At 41.5% G+C, this 13,654-nt stretch overlaps 5 protein-coding genes across 8 annotated transcripts; 1 reads left to right on the forward strand and 4 right to left on the reverse strand.

The window, feature by feature from the left end:
* Nucleotides 1-73: 73 nt before the first annotated feature.
* Nucleotides 74-4,154, forward strand: LOC124203649 (glycerol kinase-like). Of its 4 annotated transcripts, none has more exons than XM_046600391.1 (13): nucleotides 191-342; nucleotides 464-551; nucleotides 914-1,010; nucleotides 1,079-1,337; nucleotides 1,405-1,622; nucleotides 1,683-1,792; nucleotides 1,859-1,961; nucleotides 2,031-2,141; nucleotides 2,210-2,466; nucleotides 2,538-2,743; nucleotides 2,807-2,950; nucleotides 3,015-3,104; nucleotides 3,704-4,154. In XM_046600391.1, the coding sequence occupies exons 3-13, from the start codon at nucleotides 945-947 to the stop codon at nucleotides 3,805-3,807; spliced, it is 1,668 nt and encodes a 555-aa protein (XP_046456347.1). In that variant the 5' UTR covers nucleotides 191-342; nucleotides 464-551; nucleotides 914-944; the 3' UTR covers nucleotides 3,808-4,154. The 4 variants fall into 4 exon arrangements, with proteins under 4 accessions (XP_046456348.1, XP_046456345.1, XP_046456347.1 ...); XM_046600390.1 differs by lacking the exon at nucleotides 464-551 and adding an exon at nucleotides 552-844; XM_046600389.1 differs by lacking the exon at nucleotides 464-551 and having other exon boundaries at nucleotides 188-342.
* LOC124203654 (brachyurin-like) lies at nucleotides 4,132-5,939 on the reverse strand. Its single transcript, XM_046600396.1, has 8 exons — nucleotides 5,664-5,939; nucleotides 5,469-5,586; nucleotides 5,330-5,405; nucleotides 5,165-5,244; nucleotides 4,907-5,095; nucleotides 4,744-4,836; nucleotides 4,525-4,664; nucleotides 4,132-4,463 (listed from the first exon to the last, which is right to left on the reverse strand). The coding sequence occupies exons 1-8, from the start codon at nucleotides 5,712-5,714 to the stop codon at nucleotides 4,296-4,298; spliced, it is 915 nt and encodes a 304-aa protein (XP_046456352.1). The 5' UTR covers nucleotides 5,715-5,939; the 3' UTR covers nucleotides 4,132-4,295.
* A 116-nt stretch (nucleotides 5,940-6,055) lies between these two features.
* LOC124203650 (brachyurin-like) lies at nucleotides 6,056-7,632 on the reverse strand. Its single transcript, XM_046600393.1, has 8 exons — nucleotides 7,477-7,632; nucleotides 7,291-7,408; nucleotides 7,155-7,227; nucleotides 7,009-7,088; nucleotides 6,754-6,942; nucleotides 6,599-6,691; nucleotides 6,392-6,531; nucleotides 6,056-6,326 (listed from the first exon to the last, which is right to left on the reverse strand). The coding sequence occupies exons 1-8, from the start codon at nucleotides 7,561-7,563 to the stop codon at nucleotides 6,159-6,161; spliced, it is 948 nt and encodes a 315-aa protein (XP_046456349.1). The 5' UTR covers nucleotides 7,564-7,632; the 3' UTR covers nucleotides 6,056-6,158.
* Nucleotides 7,633-8,615: 983 nt separating this feature from the next.
* LOC124203657 (brachyurin-like) lies at nucleotides 8,616-10,282 on the reverse strand. The gene is made up of 8 exons (XM_046600400.1): nucleotides 10,147-10,282; nucleotides 9,957-10,074; nucleotides 9,814-9,889; nucleotides 9,659-9,738; nucleotides 9,374-9,562; nucleotides 9,211-9,303; nucleotides 8,989-9,128; nucleotides 8,616-8,916 (listed from the first exon to the last, which is right to left on the reverse strand). Exons 1-8 carry the CDS (start codon nucleotides 10,189-10,191, stop codon nucleotides 8,749-8,751), a joined length of 909 nt encoding a protein of 302 aa, XP_046456356.1. The 5' UTR covers nucleotides 10,192-10,282; the 3' UTR covers nucleotides 8,616-8,748.
* Nucleotides 10,283-10,972: 690 nt separating this feature from the next.
* LOC124203653 (brachyurin-like) lies at nucleotides 10,973-12,653 on the reverse strand. The gene is made up of 8 exons (XM_046600395.1): nucleotides 12,523-12,653; nucleotides 12,333-12,450; nucleotides 12,179-12,257; nucleotides 12,039-12,118; nucleotides 11,774-11,962; nucleotides 11,603-11,695; nucleotides 11,393-11,535; nucleotides 10,973-11,309 (listed from the first exon to the last, which is right to left on the reverse strand). Exons 1-8 carry the CDS (start codon nucleotides 12,568-12,570, stop codon nucleotides 11,142-11,144), a joined length of 918 nt encoding a protein of 305 aa, XP_046456351.1. The 5' UTR covers nucleotides 12,571-12,653; the 3' UTR covers nucleotides 10,973-11,141.
* Between the last annotated feature and the right edge of the window lie 1,001 nt (nucleotides 12,654-13,654).

Below are 13,654 nucleotides of genomic sequence, written 5' to 3' on the forward strand. Positions count from 1 at the left end.
ACTATATCTGGTGATAAAAATAGGAAATCGGGGTCATTGGAAAGAAATTCTGAACCGCTCAAGAACTCACTTCGTATCGAGTAGCAATTCGTACCAGATATCCGTGTCAATCAAAGCTAAGGTTAAAATTTGATGTACTGATTTTTTAAAAACTAAAATCAAATTAATTCGCTCGTCATTCTCCTAGTTTGCAAGGGCTTCTCTCCGCGCGACCCGATTTGTCACAGCAGACGACTTTTTAGTCGGTCGGCAAGTGACTGATGGAAAAAACTATAAAAACATCTGGACCAGTTCATGATCTCAATGGCGAGATAATTTCAAGGTTTTGCAAGCAAACAATAAGTAAGCATTCTTTTCCCTATAGATAACACACATTCCAGAATAATTCAAGCGCTTTTCCGCCCCGTATCACGTGTGTGTCCATTATAATCCATACATCAAATAATAAAAAAATTTGTGACAGTTATTCCTCGTCGGCGTCATATAATCCCGTTGGATACTACGTTACGGCCTAGCATAGACTGAAATGCGACGTAGTTTTTTGAAAACAGGCAAATATTTGGCTTTCTCTAGATCCAACTCAATGATAACCAATGTGGTGCCTGATATATTCTTCACGCACTTCCAATCCCTTAATGGAATATGATACTTTCAGTGATTTCACAAGACTGGAGTAGTAGCTTCATCTGAAGGCCCATCCTGTAATCCAATACTTCACAGCCACATCCTTTGTATACACTGAATTCCTAATCTCTCATCATCCAAAATAAGACTAGTGCGATAATTTCCTGGCAGTTTGGCTTGGATAGTAGTCCCGTGCAGCAGACCGTCTCCACTATTCATTGCAAGCACCCTCCAAAAGCATACTTTGACCTTAATAAGTGAATAATTTGTTTATTTTTCAAAAATCCAGTGATCTTGAGACTCCAGTAAAAAAAAAAGAAATGGTTGGAAAATATGGGCCTCTTATTGGTGCAATTGACCAAGGGACCAGCAGCAGCAGATTTTTAGTGAGTACCCAATAAAAAAATTTAATTCCTCTTCCACTATTAAAATATGTTCTTGTTTTTTCCTCTAGGTTTTCTCGGCGGAACGAGCAGAACTCATCACCTATCACCAGGTCGAAGTGAATCAGCTCACACCTCAAGAAGGATGGGTGGAATCGGATCCGATGGAACTTTTGCAGACCGTTATCGATTGCGTCTGCAAAACAGTGGAGAACTTGAAAAGTTTGGATGTCGATCCCGGAGACATCAAAGCCATTGGCGTTTGCAATCAACGTGAAACGACCATCGTCTGGGACAAGCTAACTGGAAAACCTCTTTACAATGCCATCAGTAAGTTCACATTTTTATTTTATTTTGTATGTCCTGTTAAAACTAATATTGAATTTCTTACACCCAGTTTGGTTGGACGCCCGTACAAAAAGCACCGTGGAATCGATGCTGTCAAAAGTGCAAGGTGGAAACAAGGATTTCTTGAAGAGACATTGTGGCCTTCCCATCAGCACTTATTTTAGTGCACTCAAACTCAGGTGGTTGATCGATAACGTCGCTGAAGTGAGCGACGCTATTGACGAAAACCGCTGCTTGTTTGGAACTGTCGACACTTGGCTGATTTGGGTATACTTGACTTGGTAGATAACTTGGAGTGTACCATGAACTAAATTTGTTTATCAATAGAATCTCACTGGTGGGGTCAAGGGCGGCCTGCATCTCACTGACGTAACTAATGCGTCACGCACTATGCTGATGAATCTGGAAACCTTAAACTGGGATCCTTATTTGCTCAAGTAAAAGAAATCAGAAAGTTATAAAAGTTTTAAGCCCTTCAAACATTTTTTTCTCGAATATTTCAGATTCTTCAATATACCAACATCTATTCTTCCGGAGATTCGAAGCTCATCCGAAATTTATGGCTTCTTAACTTCCACGCCATTAGGCGGAACTCCTATTTCAGGCGTAAGTCGAATCAATTGAGCGCAGTTATTTTGAGCATCTTTTAATTAATTGTTGGTCTTAATTATCTAGTGTCTAGGAGACCAGCAATCGGCTTTAATTGGCCAGCTATGCCTTGAACCTGGACAGGCAAAAATGACGTACGGTACTGGAGGATTCTTGTTGTACAACACGGGCATTGTGGTTAGTTTGTGATTTTTCCATCATCTAAAATTTCTTTTGAAGTTAATTTTATTGATTTTTCTTTCTAGCCGGTGCAATCAGAACACGGATTGATTACAACCGTGGCCTATCAAATGGGGAAGAATAAGCAACCGCATTATGCTATGGAAGGATCGATAGCTGTCGCCGGTCTGGCTCTTAATTGGTTGAAAAACAATTTGAATTTGATTTCCGACTTTCAGGAATGCGAAAAATTGGCCTCTTCCGTAACCACCACCGGCGGAGTCTATTTCGTTCCCGCCTTTTCGGGCCTTTACGCCCCCTACTGGAGAATGGATGCTAGAGGGTACTTTTGATCAACTCAAATTTGGCATTCAAGTTATTCAACTAATTTGTTTCATTTTTAAAATGATGTAGAGTCGTTTGCGGATTGACCCAGTTTACCACCCGGGCCCATTTGGCTCGTGCTACTTTGGAATCTGTGTGCTATCAAACCAAGGACATCGTTGAAGTGATGACTCGCGACGCTGGTGCTCATATGACGTCGCTGCGTGTCGATGGTGGGATGACGCAAAACAATCTTTTGATCCAGCTCCAGGCCGACATTCTCGGCATTCCGATTGGTACTGTCCCTGACAAATTGATACAAAAATAATTGTAAAACAATTTGCGAATTCTTATTACAGTGAGACCCACGATGACGGAAACGACGGCCCTAGGTGCGGCTATGGCAGCTGGGAATGCCGAAGGTATAGACGTTTGGAGCTTGGATTCGCTGGATCAGAACAGTATCACCAGCGATACGTTCACTCCGGCCGTCTCCGAATCAGGTAAACTAGTTGTCCAGCTTATATTACCAGATATTGATTGGTTGGTTGGTCGTCCAATTCTTAGACCGAGGCTCCCGTTACACTCGTTGGAAGGATGCCGTCAAGCGGACTCTAGGCTGGGAAACGATTCTTGACGATGGCATCGCTGACCCAGGTAAACCTGTCGATCTGAACTAATAATCTGCAAGCAATACCTTTTTTTTTCTGTTGTTGCTGTCGATACTTTTTGGTTGTTCCATTATTTTTTTACACCTTACCCGTTCCGTTATCCCCCTTATAGTCTGCGTTGAACTTGATATCTTTAGTTTAACTTTTGTTTGCAATATGATTTTTGTCCTACACCAAAATTTTAACAGTACCTGTTACTAACGCAAAATCAATATCTGAAAAATCAAAAGCGAGAGAGAACATTCCCATTTATATTATGAGACACCCTCAGCATGTGCCATTAACCCACTGAAACTCTCAACTCCGAATGAGCCAGATATTTCATTTTGTTAGTGTTACTACCCTGTGTGTCTGCGGGAATGTTGTTGGCTCGGTACCAGTAGTATCTTCCAATAAACACTTTGTTGTTGTTGTTGAACAGCAGTCGGTAATTGTTTTTTGGTTTTTTAGGTACCTTTTCTGTTTGATTGCATTTTCTTACATTTAATTGTTATCAAAATTTAATTTTTTAAAATTCTCTTGTGTTTCCATCCGCACCGGTTCCGTTGCACTTTCCGTTTGTTTTTTTCTTTTTCTCGTACGCAGAACGTCGCAACCGGATGTTGGGATCCATCAGTGGCACCGTTTTCCTCTTCTCCTCGTTTCTTATCCTGGTGGCGGCCAGGCATTATCGAAGTACACTCAGGTAGTAGACGCACCCCTCCATTTTTTTCAAATCGTAAAATCCAGATCCTTGTGCAACGGATGTTGAATGTTTGAGTCCTTGTTTTTTGGTCTGCGACGCCCCCAGTCAAAACAGAAAAACGGGCCGTTGGCAAAAATAAGTGGAATAATACTGCCGGCAAATGGTTGTGATGAAAACACCAAGCTATACATGGTTGTTGTTGTTGTTGTTCGGTGATTGAACATCGAATCTAGAAACGTCCCGCCCCCCTCCAACTTGTTGATAGAAAAGCTATTGTAGTCGGATCATTTTTTAAAAAATAGTAATTTTAGATGTTTGATTGTAGTGATATGATTCAATAAAATTTATGAACAAATTTCTTTCGTTGCAATTATTTCAATTAAAAATAAAAACAATTATGGACTCGAGTGGCTTTGGTAAGGAATGACATAACTATTTGACTTATTAAAGGCAATTTAGCGAAAACGAATGTTTTCATCTTCTTTTTTTCACTTAGATGATCAAGCCGGTGATTGATGAGATCCATTCGGCGTAAAAACTAACACGTGAGAATCCGGCCGGAAGGTTTTTGTCACATCCTTGGCTGGAACCGAAGCTAACCACGCCCACCTGGTTGTGGATGCCGTCGTTGACGAAAGTCAAAGGACCACCAGAATCCCCCTACATTATGACAGGATTAATGATTGCGTAATTCTAACATTAAAAGTCTTGTAAAATTTACGTTGCACGATCCTCTTCCGCCGGCGGTCGAGATGCAAATAATTCCGTCCGTGATAGTTTCGCCGTAAGTCAATGCGCATTCCTCATTGGAGATGCACGGGACGTCAATTTCTCGGAGGACTTGGGAAATTCCGGGAGTCACTGATGCGTTACAACAATGAAATGTCATTTCAATGGAGGCGGGAAATTTGAATAAGAAAAATGAAAATGTTTGACTTGCATTCAGAATGTCTGCCCCATCCGCTGACGTGGAGGATATCGTCGACGTGATCGGGCTCGGAAGGTGGAGCCAGGCAAACTGGTTGAATTTCAGCTGCCAAAATTGATCAAAACATATTCACAAAATCGTTCGAGGTTATAATTGATCAGTTTCTATATAATACGCGTAAATTTAATCGGCTGCGGGATCTTGACCAAGGCGATGTCGTTCATGAAACGGAAGGAGGACCATCCCGGATGAACGATGGACACGTTCGATCTGATCTCGAAGCGACTGGGCTCCTCGGTGGCATTCAGTCGAACGTTGTGAGAGCCCAGCAGAATGTCGAAAAAGCCAGCGTCTTCGGCACAGTCTGATAATATCAAGAAATAAAAGAAAAATGAGAAAGCTGGCCACTGCTCTTATTTCGGTTTTGACTTACGGGCAGCGGTGAGAATCCACTCGTTAGAAATCAGGGAACCACCGCAGAAAAATCTGTCATCAACGAATAAAGCCACTTGCCTAATTTGCGATTGGAATCGCACAATATTAGTACAAACAACATCACAAATGTTAACTTTAAATTTTTTGATTCGAATTTAATTACCATGGCAGGGAATGAGGTTCAGCAACTGTACCACCTACTATTCGACTGTTTGTGCTATTTTCCCGCCCGCAGAAACCTGTGACAAATATGTAAATGATAAAATATTACAAAAATTAATTGAATTCAATTTGATCTTTACTTCGGGTATTGATTGTAGCGGTGTGTTTCACTGGGAAGATTGGTTTTTTATTCCTCGAAGGAGGGCGAGGAAACAACACTCCTCTGGGTTTGTACCTGGCCAAATCCCTAGCTGCTGCCTTTGAGAAATGCAAATAGCCAAAATTATAATTTAATGTTTCACCTTTTTCACTTGACAGCAGGTTTGGGTGTATACCTGGGCGAATACAATCGCAACTAATAAGACAACAGCAGCAGAAACATTCATGATTGTGACACAGACACGTCGCAGACACGAATCGATCCCCAACTTCCTGGCGCACTCTTTCTTAAATACACTTGCTGCTCAAGTTCCGTTGCGCACAGGTTGAAAGCTTAACCGAGTGACGTAACCGTCTCCCGGTGGCAACGTTGAATCAGCATGCATCCAGGGAAATATATGCAAATGTGGCACAAAGACTATTAAGGTTGTGGTGGTAAAAACCGCCGTCGTGTACTTTCCAAACTTTCGTCTGATTCGATCAATCAATTTCCAGTCACCCACAACGGATTGTCACATTCTTCCGTCTTTTGAATTTAATTCATAAAATTGAATGCGAAATTTCCATTTCAGTTTTTTTAACGACTGTATTATTTTTTAATGGCAATTGGATTTAAAACAAAAAAAAAAAGATTAGGCTAGAAATGATTTCAGGTCTCGATGGTTTAGATTTTAGATGACCAAGCCAGTGACGGACGAGATCCAGTCGGCGTAGTAGGAAACGCGGGTGTAGGCGGCGGGGTAGCCGACTTCGCATCCGGCGGAGGAGCCGAAGCTGACGATACCGACCTGGTTGTAAACACCTCCGTTGATGTAGCTCAATGGGCCGCCAGAGTCACCCTGTATTGAACCAATATTTCTTTTAGAAATTTTGCCAAATCAATTATTATTAAGAATGTTATTACGTTGCAAGCGCTGTGTCCGCCAGTGGTGTCGGTGCAAATGTTTCCGGGCTGGATGGTGCTGCCGAAATAAGCAGCGCACTCATCGTTGGACATGCAAGGCATGTAGACTTCGTTCAAGGTGGGAGAGATGCCGGCAGCAGCTGCATAGATCATCGTGTTAGTTATATTGCTGGTTATTAAGTTAAATTTGAATTAAAGTTCTTATACCATCGGAGGGTTTGCCCCATCCGCTGTTGTGGAGGATGTCGCCAACATGGTCGGGCTCGGTGGCGGGGGCCATGCAGATGGGCTGGATTTCGGCTGTGAAAAAAAAATTAATTAAAATTTTAAATAATGACGTTGGGAATGAATTGAATTTTTACGGGTGAATTCAATGGGGGCGGGCAACTTGATCAAGGCGACGTCGTTGCGGATGCGGAGGGAAGCCCAGTCGGGGTGGACGGTGTAGTCGAAGGAAGTGACCTCAACTCGTGTGGGTTCCTCGGCGGCGGTCAAACGGACGTTGTGGGAGCCCAACAGGATGTTGAAGAAGACGGCACCATCGGCGCAATCTGCACATAAGACATCATTAAATTATTATCGACATCCTTTAGCGTGAAATGAATAAGTGAACTTACGAGCAGCAGTCATGACCCACTCGTTGGAGATCAGGGAGCCACCGCAGAAGTATTTGTCGTCGATGAACAAAGCCACTTGCCTTTCGAATTCAAAATGATTCAAATGATTACAATTAATTATCTGCAGAAAAATGAATTCAATTTACCATGGCAGAGAGTTGGGGACGGCCTCAGTTCCTCCGACGATACGGCTAGCGGATTTAGCCTGGCCACAGAAACCTAAATAAAAGCATTTGAATATCGAATCGGATTCAAATATCATTTTCAAATTTCAAATCTTACCGCGGGTGTCGACAGTTGGGGAACGCTTAACTGGGACGAAAGAGTTGGTGTTCTTGGTCGGGGCACGGGGGAACAGGACCGAACGGGGCTGGTACTTGGACAAGTCCCTGGCAGCCGCCTGGTATATTCGAATTCGTCCAATTTTTAAAAAATGATTCAATTGCAAAGTTAATGAATTTAGCTTACCTGAGCGACGACGAACGCAACCAAGACAATGGCGAGGACCTTCATGTTTAGTCTGAGGTATTCAGGTAGGACACGAATGGATTTCATCACGTTTGCACTCCCATCTTTTATACTTCTTAGTCCATCGTTGGAATTTGATCCAAATTTTTTTTGGTGAGACCGAATGACGTAAAAGATAACAATCAACACCACCTCATCGAACCACTAAATGTCTTAACGAAGGTTGATTACTATCAAAATCCTTATCATCTGATCCTATATTCTTATGCGCTCCAAAATGTCCATAAGCGGATCGAGACTTCGTGAGACCTTGGTCACATGTATAGCAACATCACATGTACTGTATAGTGTCTGATTGGGAAACGGGACAAGCGGACCCGTCGAAAGGTGGAGAAAACCCAAAGTATACCGATACAGGCTGTACCAAATGTAACTGGGATCCTGATGCGATACGTTCGCCTTGTAACATGTTCATCCCTTCTGACGATTTGGCAATGATGGCTGTACATATGTTGACTTATCAGATTGATAGTACCAACCGTCGAAAATCCGGGTTCATTTAGGCCAGAAAAATAAAGTTGTCAATTCTAAAAAGTACTCTTATAATTTACAATAGGGAATGTTGTAGCGGTGTTGAGTAATAAATGCTAATGCTGGTGGCTCTCGTCAAACCATTCAAAAAATTACTCGTTCGGATCGGACGGAAGGTTGCTTGTTATTCCTTATTCTATACGAACACAAAAACATTTCAGAAAACGGAGTAGCAGTATTCTTTTGAAAAATAATTTTAAAAATCACCTATCGAATCTTAAATGCGCATGAAAACAACAATAATCGCTCCAAAATGGTTTACCTTGGCCCGTTAAGTGTGTTTTTTTTTTGTTTTAAATAAAAAGCTTAAAGGTAAAGATATCACTGTTAGCATTGTTTGCTTTCTGAAATGACTACGCACATGATTATGATTCGCTCGGGGTCGGAATACATGGTCGAACGGGATCAATCCTCTTTTATCAATTCTTATCGTTATTTGCTTTGGGTTTTTATCAAAGCTAATTTTAAATCGACCGATGTGTGTTGCTAAACTGAACAGTCACGTAGAAATTTTGAAATTTGAAAAAAAAAAGAACTTGAACACAAACTAAAAGAGAATCAACCGTTTAAGGTTTTAATTTCCTTTCGATTTTATTTTCATTGGATTTGACACAGGGTTAAAAAAAAATTGGGAATTTAAAAAAAAATGTTGGAGTGGAATAGGCACAAGCAATCGAGAGCTTAGATGACCAAGCCAGTGACGGACGAGATCCACTCAGCGAAGTAGGAGACGCGGGAGAATCCAGCGGGAAGGCCGACCTCGCATCCGGCGGAAGAGCCGAAGCTGACAACTCCGACCTGGTTGTGGACGCCGTTGACGACGTAGCTCAATGGGCCGCCAGAGTCACCCTAATCAACATTTCACCCATTTGAATTAACAAGGCTATAAAAACGAAACTTGAGCTCATTTTTAAAATTTACGTTGCAAGATCCTTTGCCGCCAGTGGTGTCGACGCAAATGTTGCCATCAGTGATGGTGGCGCCATAAGTGGCAGCGCATTCGGCGTTGGAGATGCATGGGACATCGACTTCACGCAAGACGGGCGAAATTCCGGCGGCAGCTGATGAATACGCAACATTTGATGTGATCATTAAATTCATTAGATCGTTACATTATTCAAGATAATAATAAGTTGATTTTACCATCGGAAGGTTTGCCCCATCCGCTGATGTGGAGGATGTCGCCAACATGGTCGGGCTCGGAAGTGGGAGCCATGCAGATGGGCTGGATTTCGGCTGTGAAATAAAGAAATTAAAATGTTAAATTGGAATACGAGATGACGTTGGGAATGAATTGAATTCTTACGGGTGAATTCAATGGGGGCGGGCAGTTTGATCAAGGCAACATCGTTGACGATGCGGACGGGTCCCCAGTTGGGGTGGACCGTGTACTGGGTGGACCTGACTTCGACGCGGGTGGGTTCATCGACGGCATCCAAACGAACGTTGTGGGAGCCCAAGTAAATGTTGAAGAAGATGGCGTTATCGGCGCAGTCTAAAAATGGCAAACAAATTTCCAATTTGAAATTCTAGCGCGGAAATCTTTTCGACTTTTGGCGGATTATTTTAAAAAACCACATTATAGACTTACGGGCAGCGGTGAGGATCCATTCGTTGGAGATGAGGGAACCTCCGCAAAAGTACTGGCCATCGATGAAAATAGCCACTTGCCTGTTGCATTCAATTGAAATGATTTGATTGACATTCAGGAATGAGCATTTTTTTAAATTATAGAAATTGTCTTACCATGGGGCAGAGTGGGGGACGGCCTCAGTTCCTCCGACGATACGGCTTGGGTCACTCTGGACCTGTCCGCAGAAGCCTGAAATCAATCATTACACATGTATAAAATCATTTGAATGCATTCCATTTGAGTAGGTTTGACTTACCGCGGGTGTCGACGGTAGGGGCGACCTTTGGAGGCACCCACCTGTTGGCGTTCTCGACTGGGGCACGGGGGTACAGGACCGAACGGGGCTGGTACTTGGACAAGTCCAAACCAGACGCCTATAAAAATCAAAGAATAATATTTAACCCCCTCAAAATAAAAATTGTTGATTGAAATTATTGAACGTTTACCTGAGCGACGGCAATGGCTACGAAAACAATGGCAAAGACCTTCATGGTTAGTGCGGTGATACGATCAAGACACGAATCGATCTCCGCTTCACTATGCTACCCTTAAATACCTGCGACTTGGATAAACACTGGATCCAAGTATAAATCAAATCATTTCGAGATAAGAATTTCATGTCGAATAAATCTCTTTCGTTCTCCCATTAGGCCAAGGATAATATTTACGTAAGTAAAATCAACAAGTAACTATATTTGAACGGACGCAAAGGTCGGTTTCAAGTGTGGTACCATATGACAAATAGAAAATCAATATTTTACGTAACTTTCTCAGCGATGTACAATTCAATAACAAGGAAATTATCTTTTGTTTTGAGCTCTATTGTGCAGAGTTTATTTTTACGATATGATTGCTCATATTATTGATATTCCTTGACATGTCTACTGCTTGTATAATTAAGCGAGCTGTAGATGAAAACATTTATAATTGGATATATAAGTCTGAGAGTTGATTAGCACGTCCAAAAATTCATTTTGTTTATTTTGGGTTCAAACATTGGGAAAAAAGTACGAAGGCAAAATAATCTTTTTATAGACTTTACTCTACAGACTGATAATAATAACGGCGTAAACAATTTGTTTGTTTGTTTTTTTCCTCTCGTCAAGGGATTCAGTCAACATGTCCAGAGATTATTCGAGATTACTGCATGGCCAATGTTTATTGTTTACAGTGTAAATAAAGCCCAGGCTGATTAAGGATCGATTCTTTATCTATCTTGAATCACTTTTATGATAGGAGACGTTGTATTTCACACAGACGAATCATTTCAAATCAGATTTTAAAAATTTGTATTAATCCGGAAGGCGGAAGAGGTGTGCTGAGCAATAATCCAGACATTAAATCTATTGTGACATTGAAGTAACTATTTTTATTTATTTTTTACAGCGGAAGAGAGGCAACAAAAAATCGTGGTATAAAGCACATGCTATATGACGTAACTTTAAATGACCAAGCCGGTGACGGAGGAAATCCAGTCGGTGAAGCTGGAAACGCGGGCGAATCCGGCGGGAATTTCGAGTTCGCATCCTTGGTTCGATCCGAAGCTGACAACACCCACCTGATTGTAAACGCCGTTGTTGATGAACGACAGAGGCCCGCCAGAGTCACCCTATATTAAAAATGTTGAATACAAATTAAATTTTAATTACAAATGTTTTATAATTTTATAATGAAATAATTCGGGTATCTCACGTTGCAAGAGCTCTTGCCACCGAGGGTGGAGACGCAAATGTTGCTATCCCTGATGGTGAGAACGCTGTAAGCAGCGACGCACTCCTGGTTGGTTATTCCAACGACATCGACTTCGCGAAGAACTGGGGAAATGCCAGTGGCAGCTGTTCAACGATTAAAATCAATTGTCAGAATTATGTAACATAAAACTATAAGCTTGGATATTATTACCATCTGATGGTTTTCCCCATCCACTGACGTGAAGAGGATCTCCGGCGTGAAGGGGTTCGGTGGCAGGTGCCAAACAGATGGGAGAAATGGCATCTGAATTTTAGTAAAAAAATAATTGCTGTTAAATCAGATTGAATCTAGTCTCTGATTTTCTTGTGTATATAGACAGACCGGTGAAGGTGACAGACTCTGGGAGTTTGATCAGGGCCATGTCGTTTCTCAACAAAGTCGATCCCCAATTCGGGTGAATGGTGTAGACTTCGGAGCGGTACTCGACTCGGTTGGGTTCCTCGGCAGCTGTGAGGCGAACGTTGTGAGCACCCAGCATGATGTTAAAGAACGTGGCATTGTCGGCGCAGTCTGCAGCATTCATTTAATAAACCCGTACGATTGATTTGAGCTGTGTTGGATTTAAATTAATTGTGGGGAAACTTACGAGCGGCAGTCAAAACCCAATCGGGCGAGATAAGCGAACCACCGCAAAAGTATTGGTCATCGATGAACAAAGCCACTTGCCTAAATTAAAGTGCAAATTTAATTCACTGCTAACGCATTAAAACAAATTGAATTTAATACCAGGGTCGAGAGTTGGGGACAGCCTCGGTTCCACCCACAATACGATCCTGATTGGAAGTCTTGGCAGTACCACAAAAGCCTGTCATGATATAAAAGTTGGTATAGTTTTGAAGGATAGAACTAACTATAACTTGTAAGTTAACTTGAATTATACCTCTGGTGTCGACGGTGGCGGGGCGTTTGACAGGGACGTATTGGTTCTTTTGGGCTACCGGTGGCCGGGGAAACAAAACAGACCTCGGCTGGTACTTGGACAAGTCCCTAGCCGCCACCTTATTATAATAATCAAAATAGTTAAATCGAAAATATTTTTGATGAGGTTCATTCGTTATTTCTAAAAATACCTGGGCGACAACGACGGCGAACAGCAAGGCAGCTGCCAGAAATTTCATCTTCCACCTGGATGCGAGGAAAGTTAAACGACAAATAAAAGAGCTGAGCGCTTTGGTATTTTGACTCGACTTGTATTTATATTATTTTGGCCGTGTCTTGATATTGATGGCGCAGTCTATAGCAGTCAATAATGTGTCGTGATAACGATTCAAATTCATTTTTCTCGATTTTTCTACGACAGCGCAATTTCGAGTCGTACGTTATTGCCTTATCGAAAATTTGAAACCCATTTTTTTGTTTCGGTCACGTTATTTTAAAATTCATTGCGACACGTGTCAAGAAACCCATGCGCACATCAACTGTCATTCCATATTATTTTTCTGATCGACTAATACTGTTCGGGTATAGAAATTCAAAAGGGTGCAGGTTTGATTTTTGCTAGTTTTATTATTTTTTAAATTGTACAAACAATTACACAATTTTCACAATATGGTGACACACTGGAAATAATGATTGCATGTCAAAATGACGAGTATTAACAAAATTACACCGTTCTTGTCTGAACCAGATCTGTTATTATCTGTAAACTGATATACTCAAAACCCTTGACAGCTGGACGTCAAAGGCGCTTAGGCTATATTATTGCGCGATAAAATTCTACTAGTCTTGCAAAGGCTAATACGAACAAAGCATGGTAGACATTGATGGCCTTATCACGGCGTCAATATTTGCTTTCATTGTTACCTTCTTAAAGAGGTTCGGCGCCATGGTGGCGGACAAAACATACGAGCTATAAAGCTCCCAATTTCATCATCATACTTTTTATTTTCATTTTTCGTGTATTAAATTATGATTCAAACATTATTTCTAAATCGCTTTATTGATCAACCAAAAGTTCAACGGTCCTTATACCAGTTTTATCTCATATCGCCAGGACGTGCAGAGATAATTCACCTTTGTTTATGTACCAATATGATCCCATGTGAAACTTGACGACCCATATCAAAACACACAATAATAGCGTCATTCGATATCCCTTTGTCCTTGTAAGAAACTTAATCATATTTCTCTCAGACTTCTTTACAGCCCAATCATTAATGCGTGCTTTAGGTTGGAAATTGGAATCGAGAACGGCCAGGTGCA

The sequence above is a fragment of the Daphnia pulex genome, chromosome 10, assembly GCF_021134715.1.
Source record: "Daphnia pulex isolate KAP4 chromosome 10, ASM2113471v1".
NCBI classification, from domain to species: Eukaryota; Metazoa; Arthropoda; class Branchiopoda; order Diplostraca; family Daphniidae; genus Daphnia; species Daphnia pulex.